The following is a 15,489-nucleotide window of genomic DNA, read 5'->3' as shown; positions in this document are numbered from 1 at the left end:
TACTTGCAACTAGATAAATCTCTTTAGCTTTACAGTTGAGGATGTGAAATCATATGGCAGATTTTCCTAGGCAAAAACACATGCCATTGTCAAAATGACTGGTACATGAACTTCTCCATTATTCTCTGTACCCACTCATTTTCTCTGCAGTGTGTGCCTCGCTATTCCTATCACTTATGCTGATTATTAGCCCAGGGAAAGAGGGGTGTTGTTTGTGGGAAAGCTTGAAATGTGCTTAACTCTCTCACTGAAATTATTGAGGCCTACATGTATTCACCTTGATCAAATTGTGCCCCATATCTTTTAACAGAAACTCTCCTTTTCAGGCTGTGCCTAACATCAGAATTCAAAATTTGCCAACTCCTCCAGCCGAAATAATGTTGTATCTTTTATTCTGTAATATAGCAACTCAACAACTTCATATAGCAAATAATGTGAAAGGTAATGGTAAATTAATGTTTCTCATCCTCCCTTCCAATACATTATTTTTATTATAAGCAATAGTCAATAGTGTAAGAAGTTGTTTTCTTCCATTTATCAGGGATTACTGGATCAGCTTGCTAGCAAATATCAAAGTATTACTCTGACTGCGGGCATGTTATTTAATTGCATATAATCTATGTGGTTAGGATTTAATGGGAAGTTGCTTAGAGAGCAATCAATCTCCCGTAATGATTCAGGACCCACCAACTGACTTTCAGAACATGTAAGGGATGAAATTGGCTCTCCCCGTGCCTCACAATCACACTTGTCAGTTCCCACCAGCCTACTCCAGCATAGAGAATTCCATAACACACACATGTACAGAAGAACGCGCCCCCCACAAACAAATTGGGTCTGCAGCCTGTAATGTAGAGCAAGGAAGATTTAACCGAATTATAGAATCATAGAATTGTAGAGTTGGAGGGTCATCTAGTCCAACTTCCTCCAGTGCAGGAATCTCAACGTGTCTGGTCCCCCATCCAATTTGAAACCATACCAGACACTGCTTAGCTTTGCAAATGTGCTAGGAGTTTTATATTGCTAAACAGCAATCAATGAAACATATTTATTGATCATGCATTATAAAAGCTGAATCAGTAAACTGTCTATAATAAAAATTGCCTATAATAAAAATGTCAATTAATGTTTGCATTTTAACATTTGGAAAGATTACTGAATTCACCAAACCTTTAACTTGAATTAGAAACCTCAGTTAACTGAATTATTTACTATGAAGTAAAGTCTCATTAATTCAAATAATTTCCTTTATTCTTTCTGAAATTTGCCTCAGTGCCTAAGACAAAACACAAGATCATAAAACAAAGCTAAGTTCTTCATTCCTAGACTTGCTTATGGTGAAATGGAAAAGAATCCCCAGAACCACAAGGAAAAATCTAAAATATTAGACAGGGACTGAACTTCAAAATTCCACACTAAAATTATGTATGTTAATAAGCTGATTCTTATAGCACTTTTCTCTATAGATCTATTCTATAAACTAGAGCTCACAAAGTATATATTTATCATATGCATCATTTAAATTTAACAATCTGGATTAATATTAACAAAAACCATGTAACATTTTGCTATTAGCCTCTATCTACCTTACATTCCTTACCTGAGTTCCACAGTTCTTGTGCCTGTTGGACTGAGTCAAAAGACAGATCTAAATTTATAGTCAATTGACAATATGCAAAGTAGCTTACAGTTAGATCTGCTCTTTTCTGGTTTAGCTTCTTCCACCCACACTGCAGCTATAAAGGCAACAAATATTAGAATTATGGGATAGAAAGTGTAACGTATTAGATGGTTTTTATGGTTTCAGACAGAAGCATATTTATACACTGCCAATGCGTAAGTTGTTGTAATAATTTACTAATTTTTATCAAATAAATGTTCATATTTACACTGTAGAAGAATTTGCTAGATCTTGAGTACTTTCCCCACATATTTCTTCAGGTGTGTTAAACACACAAATCAAATCTCAACAAATTTATTTCAGACTATCTTTATAGTTACAATAAATGTCTGTGAGTGTGGATATTTACAAATCAATTTTAGAAGGCCACTGGGAAATCATAAAATGCTGACATTTCTTAGTAAAAGTTAAAGCCAGTTCACTGTCCAATCATCACCAATTTCATAGAATCATGGTTGGAAGGGACCCCAAGGACCCACCAACCCCCTGAAATGCAGGAATCTCAACTAAAGCATCCCTGACAGATGGCCATCCAATCTCTGCTTAAAAACTTCCAGTGTCCATCACCTTCCAAGGGAGTCTGCTGCATTGTCAAACAGCTCTTACTATCAGAAACTTCTTCCCGATGTTTAACTGGAATCTCATTTCTTGTAACTTGAAGCCATTGGTTTGGATCCTACCCTCTGGAGCATGAGAAAACAAGCTTGCTCCATCCTCCTTGTGAAAGCCCTTTAGATATTTGAAGATAGCTATCATATCTCCTCTCGGTCTCCTCTTTTCCAGGCTAAACATACCCAACTCACTCAATCATTCTTCATAAAGCTTGGTTTCCAGACCCTTGCTCATCTTGGTTGCCCTCCTCTGCACATGTTCCAGCTTGTAAACATCCTTCTTAAATTGTGGTGCCCAGAACTGGACACAGTACTCAAGGTGGGGTCTGACCAAGGCAGAATAGAGCAGTACTATTACTTCCCTTGATCAAGACACTGTTGATGCAGCTCAAGATACCATTAGCTTTTTTTGCTGCTGTATCACACTGTGAACTCATGTTAAAGCTTGTGGTCTACTAAAGCCCCTAGAGACTTTTCACATGTACTACTGACAACCCAGGTGTCCCCCATCCTATATTTGTGCATCTGGTTCTTCCTGCCTAAGTGCAGGACCATACATTTGTCCCTATTGAAATTCATTTTGTTAGTTTGGGCCCAGTTCTCCACTCTGTTATGGTCATCTTGAATCCCGACTCCGTCTTCTACAGATTTGGTTATGCCAAGCACTCATTTTAAATGTAATTTGTTTAGCAACTTAACTAAGCAGAAAAGTTTAGTTAGAAATTATAAGAAAAGAGCATGTAGAAATACAAGTTCAAATCAGTATTTAATGGTATAATTATTTAAGGCTGTACATGTACCTAAGATTGTGTATGGATGTAAATTAATAGTAATAATAATAATAAATAAGCAGAAGAGAGCATACTGTGAAATGGTAACCACCCAACTCTGCCCCTTCTCTGCTCTCAAGTTGCCTCTTCCACTGGCAGATGATGACTAGAGCAGTAGCTGGGGAGAATTTATGATAAATCTGACCAAATACAGGTAGAGTTCATATTAAAATCTACACTGTTGGCTTATTTTCCCAACATAATTATATCAGTACCATGTAAATCAATGTTCCACATTATGAGGTTATTTGGTTTTTGTTTACAACTCTTGGTGGTCCATCCTTGTAAGTTTATTCATGCTTTCATCACAGATGAAGCTCCCCATAATTCCACTTTACTTGGAATCCAGGTTAACATACACACAGACACCTGCTTCACATTCTCACCTAGGGGCAAGCCCACCCACAACCAGTCACCACCAATGGGGGAGTGTCCTCACCCTCATCACCCTCTGAAAGGAAGAACCCACCCAAATAAACAACTCACCTTTGGTGTCACCCTAGGTCCAGCCCGCCAGTTTCAGCTCACCACCAATGGCAAGACTCCACATAGGCAGGCTTCCCCTCTGGAAACCAGAGATAGAGAAACCGGCCATAGCTATGTCAAAATTCTTACTCTTCATGAGCAGGGCTGGCTGGCCAAACATTTGGACTCCTCCAAAGGGCTGCTGTTCTGCAGGTACAGCAGAAAGGGGTTGGGGAGGCTAAGATGGGGTCCACCTCCCAGCCAGCAGTAACCCAACAACGGCTATCTGCAGACCACCTGCTCACTTGACCTATATCCATCTTGACTGGCAAGTTTGACCACACGGGTAGAGAAAGTTATGATTCTTTCCTGGGTATGTGATTCCATTTCCTCAGAGAGCGACAGCAAGCTCACAGGGACCTTTTGGAGTGCAACCAACTGCATCCCTGTGGCAACCATAATGGAACTTATGAGCAAGTGGGCAGGCAGTAGTGGTGATAGCAGCCAATACTGCAGTAATAGCTGCAGCAGGCAGACTGGCTACCTATAGTGGTGTAGGTGGCAGCTGCAAGGCCAACTGGCTTGTAAACAGTATGGTGGGTCAACCACCCTTTGTGATCTGCTGTCCAGGCAAGTATCTCACCATGCCTCATTATATGGCTGGCCCTGTATGCCTTGGGCACATCAAGGCTGGACTACGATAACATAATCTGCATACAACTCTGAAAAGGTTTTGGAAACTACAAATGGAGCATGATGCTCCAGCCAGACTTCTTTCACAGGCCTATTACTGTATATGAAGCCTTTTCCTCCCAGTTCTTTTGGAGTTCAAAATACTGGTCCACACCTTTAAATATATTGGGCCTAAACTATATACGGCTTTTAAGACCTGCCATTTCCCATGCAAAGTGTCCACCTATTGTGTTACTGGCACTGTGGCCAGTATTTTATTTAGCTGGGCCTTTGGCACTGAGGAATTCATGTTGCCCTGACTATTTTGTCTTACTGCGGTACTACAGTCACTATTATACTCTGCTGCATTATGTTTTCAGTAATTGTAATGGGGCGATTTATTTTGCTTTCATTGTTGTAAGCTGCTTTAAGGGCTTTCAGGCAGAAAAGCAATCTAAAAATAATGCTGCTTTTTAGGGAGCACCAGAGGCTACAAAATGAATGGAGGTGGTTAAAAGTACCATTGCACAAATGCAAATTTGATCACAGCTTAGGTTTTTAGGAGAAAACTTGTTTTTGCCAAGTATGTTTAGGCCAAAGAGAATTAGGGTTGCAATTCTATGGCCGCTTATCTGAGAGAAGGCCTCATTGAACTCAGCAAGACTTAATTCTGAGCAGACGTCTATAGAATTGCAACTGAATCTAGGTTATATTCCACATAGACTCCTTGAAATCAATTGAATTAAGTCCAATGACATCAATTGGTTTACTTACATTAATGACGAACATTGGCTATCCCCCTTAGTTGGCTATGTACTTAAATTACCACCACCAAGCTAAACCTTCAAGTCCTCACACTGACAAAACAAACCAGGTTTAAACACACTACCTTAGGATGAAGGAATAACAACAGGCTTTGGTCAAATCAAGTCTTAGGTATGCACCCCAAAAGTGTTGTAATTACAGCATGGCTTCAAATGCATTTTAAAAGTATTGCTATCACAAATAAATCTTTCCTTGTCCTCTTCAAATTAATGACCAATCAAGATGAATGCTCATAGCCAAAAAGAAAGAAAGCACAATGGTTTTGAAATGGTTGAGCACAGCTGTACATAGCACTGCAATGGATTCATTTTTGTTCTTGCTGAAGGACAAGATGAGCATTCCCATGTTGCTGTGGGACATTAAAAGGATTTTCAGCATCTAAAGCGAAAATACAGAAACACCCAATAAAGAAATTCAGCAACCTGTGTAAGTTTGGGGCACAGGGGAAGTATATCAGTTATGGAAACTGTGGATATTATTTGCAGAGGTACAAAGCAGCCACAACTGCAATAAGCACACTAGCTTGGTGCAGGGGAGATTGCCTTTTCAAGCATCTATATATTGCTTCTGGAAAACTGAAATATTCTCACAACAGAAATGCTGCTTGGACAGTAATTGTTCCAGAGGGCCCAGATGGCTAACAGCTGTCTGTTTTTTTTTAAAAAAAGTTGCCTGTAAATCCCCCAAAAAACTTAAAACTAGCCAATTCCAGTCTTAAAACTATGAATGCCTTCAAATGCATTGACCTGATGACTGAAATACCCAAATGGATTCCACATGGTATTTCATTTTAAAATGCTTCACTTGACAAATTTTATGGAATCAAAATAATTTTTCCAAGTATAACTAACTCCCAGGACAGGAGAAGATTCTGAATAATTTATTCGCATTCCGTTATCCAGCTAATTTTTAAAGATTCTTATCACCCACCAACTATTAAGATTTAGATGAATAAATTTAGATATCACATTGTAGACACTTAGCAAGCAACCGAGGAGGTCCAACACTTCCTATTCTGTTCTACATTGTTTCATTTACACAGCACTTCAAGTCTCTAGAGTTCCCTGTCTTAAAGTTGCAGAGGTGCAAGCAATAAAATGCATATAACCAGCCAGTTTTAGATGCAACAGCTATACTGAAAGACCCAGGTTTTTGATACACAGCATCAGACAGTTAGAAAAGAACAAATATACATATATAAAAGTTCAAGATGTAAAGTCACTTGTAGCAGAAATGTGGCACACCGTCTCATTTCTTCAAATAGATATTAGGGAAACTTGCATTTAAGAAACATAGTGAATCATCTCTCAATGTCAAAATTAGCACACAAATAATAAGCTTATGCTTTATTAGTAAAAGCAACTTAGTGGTGTACTAAGATTTTGGCTTGTTAAATATTTGAAGATATTCCTTCCCCTCATGTTTGTGCTTCCTTTGCTGCTAACGAGCAAAAATGGTCTTCCGATGAAGTGGAACACCAGGAAAACAATCTGGCACTTTACTTTCGTCCATTAATTTTCCTCCAACACGATTTGGTGATAATTACTCTACTTATTAACTGAGCACAACATGACGGTCAAACACAGATTTGCGCTGTTCTTGGACTTGGCGCTTCCAACGTTGCTGGGCATACTCCACTTTGTTCAGCATGTTGGCTCGGCTTCGGGAACGAGCCAGCACATCGTGAGCATTTGCAAAAGGCTGGTGATCCTGAAATTAAGGGAGATAAGTTCTCATTATTAAATTGTTATCGTTCAGCATGCAGAAGTTGCAGCTGCAGAAGTTGGCAACCCCTTTTCTGCTGTGCATGAGATGAAGTGCATTCACTTTGCAAACACAATTCTCTGGCCCCAAGCAATTAAAAATAGCAAAGTTAGGGCTTGAGAATTTTCACTTACACGATAGAACTTCCTCTATTTCTTCTCTCTCCCCCCCACCCCCATGCCTCTTCTCCTAATCTGCTCTGGAGAGTTGAAGGGAAACTCCAGAAGAGGTTTAAGGTGCACATGGGAAGATGGAAGGAAGGGGAAGCTTTGTTGCACAGCCAAAAGTCCTTGCACTAAGTCAAACAGAACTACTTCATTGGATACTGCCTTGAAAATCAACTAATACTTCCCTGAGACCACTAATAACCAGTAGATTGTATCCATGTTTTACTCACTGAAATTAATGTAATGAAATTAGGTGTATCTAGCCAATGTTAGTACAGCTAATGTTGGTTAAACCCAATATAAATTGTTTTCCAGTGCAAGATTATCAGGAGTAGTAAAAGGATCCTGTGTATTCTTCAGTTTGTAAGATAGCATTGAAATTCAAACTACCAGCACACTTGCGACTCTGTCTAAGCAACTACGCTACTAATCAGCAACACCTATTGTTGTGAAGCTGTTTAGAGTACTCACTCCAAGATGTCAAATAATACTGAACACACCTGTTTATATTCAATATCTTAAAAGAAAAGCAAAAATACAGCTGTTTAGGTGACAAAGTTGAACTACTATATTTATGTTAAGCACTCATGCCATCCTATTACACATACCACTGGATGAATGCCATTCATAAACATCAACATTCAATGCTAAACCTACTGTTTAGATTTTGGGCACTAAGCTGTGTTTTAAAGATTAGCTTTAGAGAAGGGCATGTATGTGATATATACTAAGGATTAAATATCCACAATGTGAACTGTTTACAATGTTAACATGTCAAAACTGACTTTTAGCAGCAATACTTCAAGGCATTTAGGATTTTTTTAAAAACAGCATACACCAAATTGGAAATCAGACATCGGGTTTTAAGTGGAAAAGTTGCACAAGCTGCTTCAAACAACACCTGCACAAGCCCCAGGAATACATTTGAGATGGTTAAAATATCCTATACCTGATGGAGCATGGGAAGAAGTGTTTCAGAATCTTATACATACCCATCACCATGTGCATAACATGTGACATGGTCATATGTACGCCTTACCACGCCTATTCACTATCAGGGAAATAGGATGTAGACAACTGAACAATAATTCCTCTGTGCTATGGAAGATCAGTGAAGAACTGCCACTTAAAGCAGGACTTTTAAGTTTGGGGCCAAGCCTCTGAAACCATCTTCCATCTGGTAATCTTTGTACATCTTTCACTATCAACAAAGATACTCTTGTTTTCCATGGCATTTGCTGTCTGCTGATTAGTACCATTTCCAATGTAAGGGTTGTTGCCTATTTGCTATTTTAGTATTATATTTAAAAATATATATATTTATGTGGTATTTTTACATCAGAATTTTGAACGATCAAAATTCAACCTGAAATTTTGCAACTAGGGCCTTGAACATATGGATTTTGGAACATATGGATTTTGAATATTATTCAGACAAATAACTTACCCCAACGTCGTCATCGCTTTGTATTAGCTGTGAATGTCCAAAGAGCCGTCTCTTCAGAATAGGTTCTATCAAGGTAAGATACACCATATACAGCAGGAGGAGACCCAAGATGGAGAGGTATATGATGATTGTAACCTACATGGCATAAGACAATAGTTCAGTTATGCCATCTGAAAACACACTAATAGGGAGAATGTTGGCTGGCCAAGTGAAACAAACGGTCTATTACAGCATTGTAAACATTTAGGCATTCCATTCTCAGCAATGTATCCAAATGAACTTTTAAACCACTTAAGCATTTAGCATGAGTAAGTGAAACAAAGAGAAAACACACCAAAGCTATCAAAGGGGTTAAAGAGTAGGAAAATCAAAACTCAGTTTCTTCAGATAATATGGGTTCATTTTCTCAGGGAAACTTGTCATGGCTAAAAAGGTGCCCATTCCAACTGTCTTTAAAAAACAGGAAACAGCAGCAAAAATGGGTTGGAACAGAACCTCTGGATGCAGCACAAAGTGAATTTGTGAAAGCAGAGATCAACAAGCGGGTGAGGGGCCTGGACTGCTCCAATTAAAAGCTTGTCACAAACTTACTTTGAATGCCATCCATGAAAGCAGACTGTACATCAATAAACAAGGCCACTGTCAGCACAGCAGAGAAAGGTTAAGCTGGATGCACATATTAAGCAATTCTGATGCTGTTACCACAGCCTTGCAAAAATATTAACAAAATATTAAGCAATTCAAGAACTGGACACAAAAATGAACGGGGTGGGCAGATTTACTGTATGTGAGCATTTAAATATGATTACCTCTTAGCACTGAATGTTATTTCCAATAATAACTTAAATCATTTATGGTACTGACACCAATAGACCAAATGCTATGCCTGTTAAGCATGCCTTGACTGGCAAAACATGTGCTATGGGGAATAGCCATTGTTGCTTGATAGAAAAACATCACAAATTGTTGACCAATAAACGGTCTAGGAAGCATGAGACTGGCTGCATTCACAAGTGATGCTAAACAATAGTTTAGCATTATGAAGACAAGCCGTAACACTCTTTGACCTCACATGCAAGTTTCCGCTTCTATTTTAACTGCAGTTTATTGTGACAACTGAATCTGGACAAACTAGAAAGCCCTTAACTGTGGTTAGTAGAAAGAAACCAAATAGGAGAGTTGGCTTATTTACACTAAGCAAAGTACAGAATTAATATTATATAGGGCAAAAATGTTCTTCAAAATCTAGCTACCAACACTCTATTACTGTAGCTGCTGCATCACACACATAATACTCAAGAGTCATTATTTTATTATATTTTTTCTCTGGATGGATTTTTATGCAATTTATGTAGGTTATGCTATACAAACTTTTATTTTATAGGTTTGTCTAATCTAAAATGTGGGTTTTGGCAAAAGTCTTAACTGAACAAATGAGCTTTAACTGGCTTGAGTTCTTAAAAAAGTTAATCAAGAGGTATTTTACTTTAATAGTTTCAGAGCTTCTTTCCTCATATTTGCATTCACAACGTAAGCAATATGCCTCTACATCTGGTCCCGGAACTGGCATAGGCTCCACAACATGAAGACAATCACTGGGTAGAAAGGAAAAAGTGCTCAGAGTAAGTTTAGGTAAAATTATACATTGCAAAAAACATCTTCTTCAGTGAGAACACATGCTGAATGTACCAAGAACTCACAATCTATTATTCATATTTTTGGAAGTTAGAAATAATTGACATTTAACCCAAATAATGATCTGCTTAAATATTTAATTTGGTGCAACAGAACTTAAGTCACTTAGGAAGAGGAAAACACATTAGAGTGCAAATGTCAGCATGGGAGTATCTAAGAGAAGGCCCTGAATCTCTAAATCTCTGTCCGACTTGCTAGGCTCTACTCCAGGATCTTCATCACCATCATGAGCCCTCAGTGGATATCAGCTGTAGTAACACCAGCTGGAGTGATTGTTAAATGTTCAGAGAAGAGATCCTTGCCCTGGCAACAATCCATCTGGCTCCCAAAATCACACATACTGTATCTCTTTACTCTAGCATACTGAAAGGTATTCTGACGTTCAAAAAGAGCATGAAATTGCCTAGGAAGCAATTTGTAGATCTTAGAAAAAACTTATTTCCTTCTTTTGCAGGCAGAAACAACTGTCAAATTGAAGGCGGTGCAGAAGCGGAGTATTTTCAATAGGCAAGCGGTCACAGAAAGTTAGGCGCGATTGCTACAATTGTCATCTGCTTTCCCTCCTACTTCACATTGTCAAGAGTTCTCCCACCATGTGAAATACCATACACTCTTTTTATGAAACTACCATGCGTTCTTCCTGTACGATCTACTAAAAGCCTAATCCTATACAGACAAGACAGTATTGGTGTGGAAAACTTTCTTCTCTGGTTTCAAGCACAGAATGAGGCTTACACTGTGAGGAACTGCACTGTAGCATCCCTTTATCTTCATTAGAAGAGGGTTTAACTGTATATGCCAGAATGCAGTTACTTTTCTCAGTGAAAGTGAACATGTCCATGAAAAACCAAATTTACAAGTCCTTTGTATATGGCTGCTTTCATATACCTTCTGGGCAACACTTACTTATCACAGCTAATTTATTAATTGTTCCACTCTGTTTGTATTGACTCCTGCATCGTTCAAATGACAAGGGAAATGATCAAGTTCATGATGGCCAACCTAAGGAGATTCAGTACATGGCAAGGGCATTAAATAAGTATGCTACTAGCCTCATAAAACCTTCCAAGCTAATGCCTATGACATCTAATCATTCTGGGTTGAGCCAGAAAGAAGATGAAACCATACTTCCTAAAGTTTGTAAATGAAACCAAACTTCATCCAGTTGGATTACTTTGGTATCATCTAAGGAACATATAATAGCTATTGCCAAAGGGCATGTTATACATTGGTGTAGCTGGTCATGAAGAAAAGCTTCCAGTCACTACACTAATAGACAGGACTGGTGCCAGCAGTAACCAGCCTGACCTGGCCAGGTCACCATTCACTAATCTCCTTGTAGGATGTTTTTCAGCACTATGGAGAAGCCTTGCTTTTGAAAGAGAGCAAAGCTTAGTTCCCATTTGCGGTGGCCGCCCACCATTTTTCAAGTTACCCAAAACGTAATCTCTGGATGTTACAATGAAATGTATTGATTTCATAGATCCACAGTCCAGACTGAATGGGAGCAGAGCTCATCTTCTGTTCAAAAGTGTTCTTGCCTCTCAACCATGCCTGGGACCATGGTGGAAGGCAGTGAGTGGTTTTGGTGTTGTTGCCATCCTCAGAGTGGTAGCAGTGGTTGTTGCTGTGGCCACCACAAGTAAGCCTGCGCCATGATTGGGTGGGGGTTATTCTGGATCTATTGTCTGCTCTATGCTAAGGGCCCCTATGCTGGCTCTGCTAACAGAAAAGCACCACAGTGTAGGTATTAGCATTCAGTGAGAGGAAATACTGTTTTTCCCTCCAAGACTTGCCCTATATATTGAAAGGCACTATGAAAGCCACTGTTTCAAGTTCATATATACAAATTAGGCTAATCCACATGCCTTTGCTTGACTACTTTTGACAGCCAACTCAAGGTATGCCAAAATATTAGAACTGGAGTTTTGTCTGATTGCCTCAAATGCAAGTGCTTAAAAATAAATAATTTTTTGAACTAAAGGCTTTTCTTTCATAAATGCTATTGTATTTCAGTTCCATCATAAAAAAGAAACTATAGTTTATTACTTATGTTTACTAAATAGCCTGAAATTCAACAGCTCCTTATTTTTTGCTTTTACTGCACCTTTAGGCTCAGCATAAGGATTCATTTCCACATTACAAAATTCTGTATCAACAACAGTACCTTTGAAATGGCAATTAAATAAAGGGCAAACATTTTAGTTAAGAGTACAAGAAGAAGACAAAAGTGCCATATACTTACCAGTCTTTCTGTGAAACATTCTTACTGAAAATTTGGCCAGCATGGTCTTTGTAAGGAGGACAGATGCATTTACATCGGACATCTTCAGAATTCTGAAAAATAAACACAAGCTTAGAACTAAGGGATGTGCCATCAAGAACAAAACATAAAAACAATCAACAGGAGAAACATGTTTAAAAAATAATACTTAAGAGTATACCGTATTTTTCGTCCCATAGGACGCTCCGTCCCATAGGACGCACCTAGTTTTTTGGGGGGGAAATAAAGGGAAAAAAATTTCCCTTTATTTCCCCCCCAAAACCAGGTCTGGGAAACCGAACCAGGTCGAGGAACAGCAGGATGGCAGCGCTGCACCTCCCTGCTGTCCCCCGAGCTTGTGGGGCTGGCCGATGTCTGAACGTCGCGCGGGGTGCTCTGCTTCAGCGCGCCCTGCCCACCGGGCGGCAGGCTGCTATCCGCAGTGTGGGGAGTCCTGCGGGGAACTCCTGCAGGGCTCCCCACGCTGCAGATGTTTGCCCGTCGCGAGGGATGCTTTGCTTCAGGGCGCCTGTCGCGCCAGGCGGCAGGCTGCTATCCGCAGTGAGGGGAGCCCTGCAGGAGTTCCCCGCAGGGCTCCCCACGCTTCGTATGTCTGTCCAGCGCGAGGGGCGCTCTGCTTCAGGGCGCCCTTCGTGCCGGGTGGCAGGCTGCTATCCGCAGCGTGGGGAGCCCTGCGGGGAACTCCTGTAGGGCTCCCCACACTGCGGATGTCTGCCCGGCGCGAGGGACGCTCTGCTTCAGGGCGCTTCTCGTGCCGGGCGGCAGGCTGCTATCCGCAGCGTGGGGAGCCCTGCGGGGAACTCCTGCAGGGCTCCACACGCTGCGGATGTCTGCCCGGCGCGAGGGGCTGCCTAGGCTGTGGATACGTTCCCGAAGTGCCGGGCGCTCTGCTTTCAGCGCGCCCGACGCTCCGGGAAGCAGGCTGCTATCAGCAGCCTAGGCTGCGGATGTCTTCCTGGAGCCTGGAGAGCGAGAGGTGTCGGTGCGCACAGACCCCTCTCGCTCTCCAAGCTTCAGCGAAAGCCTGCATTCACCCCATAGGACGCACCCAGATTTCCCCTTCATTTTTGGAGGGGGAAAAGTGCATCCTATAGGGCGAAAAATACGGTAAATGACGTATAATGACAATAGTGCCTCTCTTTTTACAGAGTATTTATGATTTTTACCCTGCTGGAATTTATACATGTCTTCAAAGGCTTCAACCTACCTTCTAAAAAATGAATAACAGAAAGAAAACTTAACAAAAATTACACTTCTGATTATTTGTTTGGCTCTATAAATTGAACCATGCTTGATCAAGTTAATTTGACTAGAACTGTAAAAATGGGAACTAGATAGATTACCTCCTTTGGTAGTGTATTAATGTGAAGTCAACACACCTCAAGCTATGTACCTTGAAGCCTTTCAGCAGCTTTGAGAAACAAGGTAAATCTTGCTACACACTTTTTCCACTTTTAAACTCCAGCAATAAACCCAGGGATTCTGAAATCCCCCACTCCAACACAAAATATCTTCCATTTCCCACTGTTGCCCAAAGCCATGTAAGCAGGCAATCTTTTATACCAGTTTATACACCACAACTCATCATGAAAACCCAAACACAACCAGTTGTGCTTGATCTTTAAAAACAACTCCTACATTGGTCATGTGGTTCAGATGCCTATCATCTTCCAAAGCAACTACTTTATTCCCAACTTAAGAATGGAAAGCAAAATACTGGTTTAAAGACGCTCTTGAGGCAAATCTTTAAAATGCAGTCTGCAAGCGTACAATTGGAGAATAGCCTTTACCAAAGGTGTCATGGACTTTGAACATGAACTCAGGAGGAAAGGGAGAAACGAGCTAAGAGGAAGGCACGTCAAATCCTCACCGTGATCCTCACCCAGAAACCTATGGCCTCCACAGTCACTTACGGACACATTGCTAAGACTGTGTTCATGGAAGACAATTTTACTAGGCTATGAGTGATTGCCAAAGAAGAAGAAGAAAAGAAGACATCTACAGATGTCTAAATACACAAGATGACAACATGAACAAAGGATAGGAATGCAAGACAGCAGTCAGAATTAGAAGCATCATAAAAATCCATAGTAACTGCTGTTGGCCACAAACATGATGCTAAGGCTAAAGGTGGCCACTGAAACTCTCAACAAGCCCAAGTCAACATCAAATACTATTCAGTGAAGTGGAATGTATTTCGAAGTTGAACATGTTTGTAATTATAAGCTTAAGCAAAATGCCTCCCTTTGCTCTTCACGACATCTGAAATGAGAAAACGACAAACATTTCGGCGTGGGGTAAATCGGATAAACACATATGACATAGCAAAAACCTCCCTGTCCGAAAACCGATTCTTTCTGCTGTGCTTTGCAATCCTCCTACCTCGCCCTACCACTTTTTCTTTTCTTTTCTTTCCTTTTTGAAGGAGAGCTCCTATATGCGTTCTGCTTAAGGGATATTTTAAGAGTGCTGCAGAAATATGTATTTTCAGAAATTAAAAGTCGTCGATAACGAGAAAGCAAGCGTCAGCGACGGAGGTGAGATTGACAGCCCCGGCGTTGCGGGCGGTGGTGGTGGGGGGAGCGGGGACGCCTTATTCCCTAAATGTATGGATATGACAAGCCCTGGCCTTTTGAACATTAGCTTTTTTAAAAAAACATAACCCTCCGGAAAGTGGGGCTTCCTCTCCCTCCTAGATGCAGAGATATTCCGGGGACTGGAGAGGAAGCGGGCAGACTCAGTGGAGGGAGGGAGCGCGAGCGCCACGGGAACGGGCGGGGAGGGGTCGCGCGCGCGTCGCATACCTTTTCGCCGGCTACGTGCCCGGCGAGCGCGGCCAGAGCCAGGAGCGCGCACAGCGCCGCCCGCGCTCCTCCCGGGGCCGCCATGCCCGACTCCCGCGCCGAGCCAACCCAGAGACCCTCCCCTTATCGCCGCCGAGGCGGGGCGCGAACTCCCAGCTCCGGAACCATCCCGACTTCCGCCTTCGACAGAGGCTCGGGCCCGTCCGCGCCTCGTCACGTGACGCCGCGGGGCCTTCCTTTTCGG

The 15,489-nt window shown here is 41.1% G+C and overlaps 1 protein-coding gene and 2 long non-coding RNA genes across 7 annotated transcripts in view; 2 read left to right on the top strand and 1 right to left on the bottom strand.

Annotated features, from left to right (window-relative positions):
- Positions 1 to 5,948: 5,948 nt before the first annotated feature.
- TMEM9B (TMEM9 domain family member B) lies at positions 5,949 to 15,386 on the bottom strand. Its single transcript, XM_081842334.1, has 5 exons — positions 15,246 to 15,386; positions 12,403 to 12,494; positions 9,949 to 10,057; positions 8,463 to 8,597; positions 5,949 to 6,794 (listed from the first exon to the last, which is right to left on the bottom strand). Exons 1-5 carry the CDS (start codon positions 15,327 to 15,329, stop codon positions 6,639 to 6,641), a joined length of 576 nt encoding a protein of 191 aa, XP_081698460.1. The 5' UTR covers positions 15,330 to 15,386; the 3' UTR covers positions 5,949 to 6,638.
- LOC309331015 lies at positions 10,065 to 11,212 on the top strand. The gene is made up of 2 exons (XR_014151685.1): positions 10,065 to 10,527; positions 10,612 to 11,212. It is a non-coding gene; the product is annotated as an uncharacterized lncRNA (long non-coding RNA).
- LOC309330744 overlaps positions 13,635 to 15,489 on the top strand; it is a 55,285-nt gene continuing 53,430 nt past the window's right edge. Inside the window, exon 1 of one of the 5 annotated variants that reach the window (XR_014151554.1) lies at positions 13,635 to 14,621. This is a non-coding gene — a long non-coding RNA (uncharacterized lncRNA). Of the gene's footprint in view, positions 14,622 to 14,650; positions 14,979 to 15,489 lie in introns of those variants that run through there. The other 4 variants (XR_014151555.1, XR_014151556.1, XR_014151557.1 and 1 more) reach the window with 4 other exon arrangements.

Source organism: Podarcis erhardii (assembly GCF_964252035.2).
Source record: "Podarcis erhardii genome assembly, chromosome: 1".
Classification (NCBI taxonomy): Eukaryota; Metazoa; Chordata; class Lepidosauria; order Squamata; family Lacertidae; genus Podarcis; species Podarcis erhardii.
Note: the sequence above shows the minus strand (reverse complement) of the source record. Positions and strands in the feature narration are given on the sequence as shown.

Excerpts from the sequence above, each read along its gene's own strand:
- TMEM9B (XM_081842334.1), bottom strand. The coding sequence starts at position 15,329 with ATGGCGGCCCCGGGAGGAGCGCGGGCGGCGCTGTGCGCGCTCCTGGCT. Across the intron at positions 8,598-9,948 it reads GAAGCTCTGAAACTATTAAA|GTTACAATCATCATATACCT; the intron begins GTAAAATACCTC and ends TATGCCATGTAG. Across the intron at positions 6,795-8,462 it reads AAAGCGATGACGACGTTGGG|GATCACCAGCCTTTTGCAAA; the intron begins GTAAGTTATTTG and ends CCTTAATTTCAG.